The following is a 9,913-nucleotide window of genomic DNA, read 5'->3' as shown; positions in this document are numbered from 1 at the left end:
TCTTGCTGACCTCAACAAGGGTGTGCAACCCCATGCCTGCTTTGACTGGGGAGGCTGGTTCAGAGCTGGCCTCCCCTTCTTCCGGAGGGAAATGACTTTAAGATTAGTGCCCTAATTCTTCCTCAGGCATCTCAATAGGAGGTGGCACCTATCCCCTAACCTTACCCATCCTGATTATCCTGTAACTCCGGAAGAAGCGCTAAGATCCTTTTAGGAATAAGTGTAATTTAAAATTGTCTTGTCCTAAGAGAACCAAAAAAACTTTTCAATAACTGTGAAGCTGTTAAAACCTTCACTACTGCTCTATACTGAGTGAAACCCCAGAAGAAAGGTTCACTTCTGGCTGGTTATACCTTCCAATCCAACCTACACTGGGTACTGCAAAAACTGATGTGTCATTTAAATCATAGCAACCCTATTGATGTCCAGGAGTATCACTTAACACAAATGTCGAGATATTGGGTGCTATGGTAAATCTATAGGTCTGGTCTACTGCGGATGACTATATAGAGTGGATGGAGCTCCCTTAGTTCTGAAGGCTATAAATATAACAGACTTAAGTACATTTTCATTAGATGAACAATATCCAATAAGCTTATCATTTTATCCTGAATTCTTGAAACTTTTGAAAGAATTTTTAGGATTTCTACAACTATGTCAAGCCTTTAGGAAGCTATAAATTACAAAAAAAAGTATTAAAATTGTTAGAGGTGTTCAGTAGAAACATTTGCCTCCTTTAAACATATTTTGGTTTTTACAACGATAAACACTACATTGCCTGTAAATATTAATAAACAACTGGACTGTTTACACTATTATTGGTTACTGGAATACCTTATTAAAGTTAACACGGTTTAGTTAGCTATTAGTTCTACCTGGTACAGACAGAATATTTTAGCAGACCATTAGTGTGCTGGTTTGAACATGAACCACAACAAAGGAGAAGCTTTTTAATACAAAGGACATTTTTGTGAAAACGGTAATTAGTTGTAATGCTAGGATTATATTAATCTATAAATCATACATTCCTTATTATTGAGTTAAATATGACTTTTAAATTAAGTAAAGAAATAAAAACATTTACTTTAGAGTAATAGAGTAATAGTGAAAATGAGTTGTTTGTTTCTTTCTTTACATGTAGATGTTGGTTGAAAGATCTTGAGTTAATTTACCTGTTAAGGAATAAAATATACTATCATGAAACCAGATGATGAGGTGTTTGTTACCTTTAATCAATTAACTAGTAATTAACTAAAAAGTAATACATAGGTAGCTAATAATGCTTAAAAGTATTTACATTTGCAGAAAAATCTTCAATAAGGATTAAGATAAAATAAAGATTAAGATTAGACTTACAAATAATGATTAGCTAATTTTCAAATTGTTTCATAATTTTGCTCATTTTGTATATTAAAACAAAAATTAAACAACAATTATGTGCCAATGCAACTTATTCTCTTTCCATAAAACTTCAGTCTATGTTGTGTGATATACCTACTACGCCTTAATTGTAATCATGACAATTCAAAATATAAATATAATTGTAATATTTTTTACAAATAAAACAGTTTCATAAATCTACAGATTATACACAGTTAAAATCTGAAGTTAAGAAGGTATGTTTCACTGTATCTCTTTGATTTAAGTTAAAAGTGATTCTTCTAGTTTTTTTTCTGTTGTACAGTAGTAAGATTTTGTCAAAATTTCTCTTTGTTATGGCTCTGTATAGGCTTATATTACAGGACATATGGGAATTCACCATAGAAAAGTAGATAACTTTTAGTGTCTCAATGCTAAACTCTCTCATCTGTCGTAAGGCAAACAGACCAGAGGCCATTTTATTTATCATACCATCAACATACACATACAGCGTACACATAAAGCGTTACACATCGCGTAGTGTCTTTATTGTTCACTGTACTTTGTTATTCATGTTATTTGAACCTCAAAAATCAGTTTTTGCTAACTAATTCCTTATTTGAAAGCTCCTTGTCAGATTATTGACTCTTTTTTTGTATATAGTAGCCTTTTTGTAATTGGTAACAATGTTTTCAAATATTTTCAATTTCTTAGTACAAGGGAAAAAAGATATAAGAAATAAAATACAAAAAATAAATAATAATACATTTCTTGTCTTTTGTTGAAAAAATATATACATTTTGAGTTTATATGAATGTATATGATTGTTTTTGCCCATATTAACTAAAAAACATCTTTGGAATTTTGCTGGTTCTTAATAGTTCAAAAAAGCCTATCACAAATATTAAATGCCGTTCTCTACTTGTGATCTGTAATTCACCTGGTTGAATACTATGTTGTTCGCTATCAAGTAAATGATTACTTACCAGATACTACTGATTATAAACTACCTTTTTTAAAGTTTGAGAATAAAGGTAATAAAGATTTTGGCCTAAAGCTTGGTGGATCATTTGTGTTTCTTTTTTTATATAGACCTTAGCCTTTTTAAAATTACACGGAAAAATCCTGAAATCAATAAAGAATTTATTATGTGTTTCAGATGAACAGGAATGATTATTTCAACAAAGCCATTGGTACATCATTAATTCCTGTGGACATTTTTTTATTGGAACAATGCGCCTAGAGTATGATTTGTACAAAACCCCACTGACCAGCCAAAGTAGCCGCTTCTGTAGAGTACTGCTAATCATGCACGACCCGTGTCATATGCTGTCGATGGCAAAGGGTTAAATATAACAAATCAATTAAATCAAGTGTAAGTTTATTTGTTTATGGTAACAGCTAATGATTTTTTTTTACTACAACAATTTTGAGATGGATCGGTAATTTCTTATATATAAAATTGACAACAGTGTTCGATGCGGGGTGTTGTGGGGGGGAATTCAGGCACACCAGCTACCATTGGCTATTTTCATGCAGGTTGCTCTAGTGTTATCTCAAGTATTTGCTTAAAGATTTCCAAGGGAAAAAATGTACAACGATTCAGTCTTATAAAAAGATTTTTATTGTACATTACAGATAAAATCAACGATAAAATTATACACAAATAGAGCTTGTATTGAATTCTTTTTATGGATAAACAAAGACATCCGAAAAAGCTCCAAGTTGATCCCAATAATCATGTACTCGAACTTTATATTTTCCTCTTGATCCTTCCGTACCATCAGGATCTGCATAAACAAATATTTTATTACAACCTCTAACTTTATAAGATCACACCTGAAATCGCTTATTGTAAAACAGAAAAGTAATCAACCACAAGCGGTCATGAACTGGTAAGCTAAAAAAAAAACCTTCTTACCCTTCCCTCCCTCTTGCATGATAACTTATTGTAAGTTAAAAACTTACTAGTCGTGGTTTTGAACTGGTAGGCCAACATTAAAACAGTCCTGTTGGTGATCAGTTGGTACTCATCATTCAGACAGGCTCCAGAACAGAAGAACACTTCATACGTCTTCACACACCTGTTACTAAAATAAATTAATTGCAAAAATTATATTTGTACTTACTGTAAATATTTATTTATGTTTATTTACTGTATGAAATAACAATTTATATTATATGACAATTTTACAAGTTTAAATTTGTCAGATGTATTTCAGGTCAATCTAACAACCAATGGTACTGGGAAGGTAAAGGAACTAAATACATAATATATATCAATGACTATTATATCACAATTGGAAAAAAAAAACAACTCAAATCGGTTTTCATGTTTTCATTCCCAACAAAAAATTTTAGTTTGTTATATTTTGCGTAAGAAATAATTGAACAAACTCCAAACTGCATGCATTAATAAAAAGAATATCAAACATGACAAACATCTATATTTTTCAAATTTTTAAAAATTAAAAGACACATTTTGTGAATCAGAAAATTATGCCTTTGATGCTTAGTATTTTTTATTTCAACGTGCATCTCTTTAAAGTAAGAGAGAATAAATAATTACCAAATTTTCTCTATACTAAATAAAATGAAAAATACAAACCAACCTGTGAAGAACTAAAAGTTAAAATTGTGGGATGAGTGTTACTTGAAAATGTAGCACTTTAGTGCCACAAATTTGATTTTCACTTCCATTTAACTGTGTGATACAAAAATATCTTCCAAAAATGCTTGCATTTAGGACAAAAAATTCAAATTGTGGGACATAAAGTATTTGAAGGTCTACAGTTGGTACATATTCCTTCAACTGTACTGACTTTTATTCAGTTTACCACAATCATGATTTTAAAACAGATAATGTTTTTAGAAAATTTTTGAATGCGCTTGGACCTATTATCATTACAATTTGTAACTTCGCAATCAAGGTGCCTTAAGAACATAGTGTATCATGGATTGGTACAAATTTATTTTTATTCAATTGAGTATAACTATGAATTAAATCACTCAAAAATTACAAAAGAGACATACACACCCAAAACAGTATAAGGTTCCAAAATCATTCTAAAATATTATGACATGGCTTCTGTGAATTCACAATTAGGTTCAAATCAACATTTTTATTTTTAGAATGAACTAAAATCTATGCTATGTATACAGGGGTGCTGAAAAGTCCCGGGACGGTCTAATAACTTTTGAACTAATTACAATATAAGAACCAAAATTTACATCAAGCTTTTGCTCATATAAAACTATTATTTTATGTATTTCACCATGATATCCTGCTTATGGGGGACGTCCCACTAGGGGTTGGTGAAAATTCTTAAATAGAAGCTAGGTCGAGTCGTACATCTAATTAAAGCTCTTTTAATTAGAAACATTTTGGCGAAAAATCTGACGTAAAACAGTTGACGCATTACAAAATGGCGGACACTCAAAGATTATAAAATACAGAATTTTTCAAATGCAAACATTCTGGTTGTTAGAGAAAACTGAGACACTTAATCTTTTATTTTACTTCTTTTACTTCAAATCACTTACCAAAACAGTTATAACAAATGTTCAAAGTGTTTGCCTTCAGTTTGCTGACAATATCACAATCGATTGTAGAACGCTGATATCGCATTGTTTAAAGCTTGGACTGGAACACCCTGAGCTTCTCTTACAATACGGTTTCTCAACTCATCCAAATTTTGAGGTTTTGTTTTTAAACACTTTTTCTTTGAGGTAGCCCCAAAAGAAGTAGTCTAAAGGGGACAAATCTGGAGAACGGGCAGGCCATTCTATTGTTCCCCTTCTACCAATCCACTTATGTGGAAAGACATTGTCTAAAAAATGTCTTACATGTACGCCATAATGTGGAGGGGCTCCATCTTGCTGAAACCAGATATTTTCATTAAACAGATGCCTTACCTCATCACATGATCTAATACGGTCACCAAACCCGCGCATCATTAATAAAGTTATTCTTTCTCTCTCGGAAAGCGCCATAGCAAAATGAACTAGCACTACTGAAACTACTTGCAAAATTAGGGCTTGAAGACTTCTAAGTGACTGAGTTGATAAAACAACTGTATCTGTCAGCTGGCAATTTCATTGTTGTCTTTTTGGTCTTGTTTGCTCCAGCTGATTACCTTCCAGATAAGGAAGGTAATAACCTTACCTGCTGATAAGGAATTTCCAGATAAACAATGCGATATCAGCGTTCTACAATCGATTGGGATATTGTCAGCAAACTGAAGGCACACACTTTGAACATTTGTTATAACTGTTTTGGTAAGTGATTTGAAGTAAAAGAAGTACAATAAAAGATTAAGTGTCTCAGTTTTCTCTAACAACCAGAATGTTTGCATTTGAAAAATTCTGTATTTTATAATCTTTGAGTGTCCGCCATTTTGTAATGCGTCAACTGTTTTATGTCAGATTTTCGCCAAAATGTTTCTAATTAAAAGAGCTGTAATTTGATGTACGACTCGACCTATGCTTCTATTTAAGAATTTTCACCAACCCCTAGCGGGACGTCCCCCATAAGCAGGATATCATGGTGAAATACATAAAATAATAGTTTTATATGAGCAAAAAGCTTGATGTAAATTTTGGTTCTTATATTGTAATTAGTTCAAAAGTTATTAGACCGTCCCGGGACTTTTCAGCACCCCTGTATACAAACACAATTATGTAATTGAAAACAATTACAATTTGGATTTTTCAGATTCCATTAGATTGGTTTGGACAGAATAAATAAAGACAATTTTTACAAATTTATGGTAACTTGATGTTCTTTCAAAACAACAGGATGAACAAGATTTTGCTCAAACTTGTAGTCCACACAAATCCTTTCAAACAGAATAAAACAAATAACACACCTTGTATTGGAATCTTGCCACAAGAGAAGAACTTCATTGAACGTAATATTAACTGCATGAAGTTGGAGAACCTGAAGGCACAAAAAGAAAATTGCTGTAATTTTTCTTTGCAAAACCTTTTACTAGGAATTAGCTGCTTGGGCTGGGGAGCATCTTCCCCAACCCGAATTTTTGCTTCTTTCTATAAAAAATCTATTTATAAAAATTTGTTTTGTTCTGTCTCTTTTTTAACCCTTTCAGGGTTATTACTTTATATTTTACATATATTTTATATCAATTTGCATTAAAATAAAGTTCTGTCTGTTAAACATGTAATACTAAACACAAACTCACCTAATCAATCACTAGCACTGATAGAAGTTGACTAGATGGTCGTCCATTAAAATAATGTCTAAAAATAAGCTATAGCATTTCATTTTAAGTGATAACTTGATACAAAAATGTTGGTTTAGTGTGCTTGGTTTTATCGAGTATGGAATTTTTTATGATGAAAAGTTATTAGAGTCAATATTGACACATTTCAGAAAGAGTCAGTTTCAGTGACTAGTAGTTCCAATACTTTGCCACCTTCGTGGTGTACAAATCACTCAACATAAGAATACAACTGACCAGTCTTTTTAACCCCAATAAATCATAATTCTAATCTAAAAAGTTCATTCTTTAACCTGAATAGTAGTTTTTTAAACACTGGACAGAGATTTTTTATTAACAAAAGATTAAATTTTGCTTGGTGTAAAATGCAATTAAAATCATGGAGATTTAAAAATACATCCGATGTGATTTTCCAGAAAGGTCGTTTTATATATATATATATATATATATATATATATATATATAACGACAATTCTGGAAAATATATATATATATATATTTCATTCAATTTGTTCAAATGGCAATAGCCTTAATTACTTTAAATAAACATTGAATCACGAATACTACTTGCTCCACCGGGACTCGAACCCGGATCTCTCACTTGCCGGGTGAGTGTGCTACCACTACATCACAGAGCCTTTACTTTTTACGATTCAATTATTTTTGTATTTGGCCATTTCTGTCACATATATGTTTAATAAACGAGATAACATATGATCGGATAACCAAATACCAGTCAAACAACATTTATTTGCATTCAATAAAATAAAATAAGACTACAGCCATTTATACACATTTAAGATTGTAAATAAAAGTTGTTTGACAGATCCGATCATACTTTAGTTTGATTATTTAAACCCATATGTGACAGAAACGTCCAAATACAAAAATAGTTGAATCGTAAAAAATAAGTGCACCCGGCAAGTGAGATCCGGGTTTGAATCGCAGCAGTGCAAGTACTTTTTGTTTACTTACTTACTTACTTACTTTTTTGTTTTTGTGTTTATATATATATATAATTTATTGTTTGCTAAAACATTCTTTCTATTCTGGAATTCAAAATAAGATCTGCATTCTAAAGCACCAATGAGCAATACGAAATTCTTCTAAAAGTACCCGTTTTATAGTAATATATTTATTTATGTTAGATTGATACTGTTGAGTTTTCACTTTACCTTTCCAGGCGGATTTTGTGGGCGGACACACACATGAACCAGAGCAACGCTGGGACACTTGATCTGCAAGGAGATAATCTCCCAGTCTCCCACTACACTGCCTGTCTGACCTACATATGGGCCCTGAACAATATATGGTTGCTGTTGCAATTATCAAACTATACAACACACATGAGATTTACATATACATTCCGACACAGTTGAAAGAAAGTTAGATATCATGTGTGAAGGAAACAGGATTTTTCCGGACATTGCCATCGTTCAGTGAAACAAAAAATCAGTAACACTACGTTTCGAGATCTGCAATCTGATCTCTTCTTCAGGTAAAGAACTAACCTAATACACAATTACAAACTAGGTTAAAATAAACATACCAGAGCGTTGTGACACGCGTAAGTCAGGAATCACAAACACCATGTTGTGTGTCAACTTCACTAACTCTAAAACATGCACTTAATAAAAAACTATACACAACACTAATTATTAAAACTGAACTACAGAATACAGGTCACAATACGTCTACATTTGTCTACCAACCACCTACCGCAAATGTCTGGAAAAAACTGTTTCCTTCACAATCCTTCCATTGTTAAAAATAAACTTCAAACAAAGATATCATATGTGGCGATTGTCTTTGAATATCATATTTTTTTAACAGATTTGTAGACAATTTCTATAACGTTGATGATATGGAGACAATTTATTATTGATTTACCATATTTAAAAATTTACAAACGCATCAGTAGTTTCTAAAAATGTGAAGTATTATAACACTTTTTACTCTATATGAGAATGTAACACAATTAAAATTTAGTGTTAACAAGGAAAAACACCATCTTACATCATTTAAATTAATAAATTATACTGTGAAATAACCACGAAAAATGTTTCAGAAATTGTTATACGAGCAGCTGCCACTCTCAAACTCTCAATTCAGTGTTCAAATATTCAGATAAGAAAAAATACAATCAAACTCAGTTTTATTGTAATTAGTTAAGAATACTTATAATAGTGATCATATTTACTTGTTTTCTGTACCGTATTCTCCTCCGAATTTTGTATTGCTGCCATTTAGAAATCTAACAAGTCAGAAAATTTATAAGTAAAAAGTTGTTGTAAATTACCTAACATTATAAAGTCAATTTCAGTTGTGTTACGATACTTTCATAGCTGAGATTTCACAAATTTTCAAATACCTATTCCCTTTAAAAATTCGGAAGAACTGTAATCTTGAAATCTTTACCATTATTTACACAATGAGGAAGTACTTGTTAAATGCCTCTGCAGGACCGCTAGCACAAATTAAATTGGACAAAAATGTAAGCTTTCGGTTCAAACTTTCAAAAACAAAATTCATACTTGCTGGTATTTTAACTACCTACATCTAATCAAGATGGCAACAAACAATAATTCTCTATATCAAGTTGGCACTTTAGTCTTTGCCAAAATTAAAGGTTACCCCTACTGGCCAGCACAAATAAAAGAAATTACAGAAAACAACAAAACTATGAAATACACAGTTACATTTTTTGGGGAAGACACCACCGCCATTATCAGACAAAATGACATATGCCTATACACAGAATACAAGCACATACATGGGAAACAAAAAACCAACAATTTTAAAAACAAAAAATTTAATGAAGCCCTAGTAATGGCGGAGTCTGTCTCACAGGACCTCCCTCAAACTAAACCCCATATAAACAACAACTCTGAACTTAACCCCTTAAGCAACTCACTCCAAGAACTCGAAAAAAGTCTGACAGAATGTGACACACAGAGTAGCGAGGAAAGCTTGATAGTAGCCGCCAAAATCGGATCCGCTTTACTCCAGGAAAACAACTACTTAAAAAATGAAAATCGTAGACTCCAAGACAAACTGAATAGTCTAGAAGCCAAAGTAGAGGAGTTAGAAAACTGCGAAGGAAAGTATGTCGCACATATGGAAAGGCTCCAAGAAAAAATATCCGAGCTCGAAGCACAGTTGACCAAGGAAAAACTGTATGTGGTTGAAGCACAAACTATTTTTGAGGACCATGACGGAAAACAGATCGAACTTATTCAAGACTATGAAAATAAGATTGAAGAATTAAAGAGTAAAATTATGACACTGCAGCAACATACACCTGAAAAAACTGA

The 9,913-nt window shown here is 32.0% G+C and overlaps 1 protein-coding gene across 3 annotated transcripts in view; it reads right to left on the bottom strand.

Annotated features, from left to right (window-relative positions):
• Nucleotides 1-2,960: 2,960 nt before the first annotated feature.
• The window catches only part of LOC124353093 (alpha-L-iduronidase), a 37,487-nt gene continuing 30,534 nt past the window's right edge, over nucleotides 2,961-9,913 (bottom strand). For all 3 annotated transcript variants that reach the window (XM_046802913.1, XM_046802912.1, XM_046802914.1), the window contains exons 12-15: nucleotides 7,775-7,897; nucleotides 6,228-6,298; nucleotides 3,328-3,443; nucleotides 2,961-3,149 (exon numbers count right to left, since the gene is read on the bottom strand). In XM_046802913.1, the coding sequence (XP_046658869.1) occupies nucleotides 3,049-3,149; nucleotides 3,328-3,443; nucleotides 6,228-6,298; nucleotides 7,775-7,897 (411 nt within the window). In that variant the 3' untranslated portion in view covers nucleotides 2,961-3,048. The remainder of the gene's footprint in view (nucleotides 3,150-3,327; nucleotides 3,444-6,227; nucleotides 6,299-7,774; nucleotides 7,898-9,913) is intronic.

The sequence above is a fragment of the Homalodisca vitripennis genome, chromosome 1, assembly GCF_021130785.1.
Source record: "Homalodisca vitripennis isolate AUS2020 chromosome 1, UT_GWSS_2.1, whole genome shotgun sequence".
In the NCBI taxonomy this organism is placed as follows: Eukaryota; Metazoa; Arthropoda; class Insecta; order Hemiptera; family Cicadellidae; genus Homalodisca; species Homalodisca vitripennis.
Note: the sequence above shows the minus strand (reverse complement) of the source record. Positions and strands in the feature narration are given on the sequence as shown.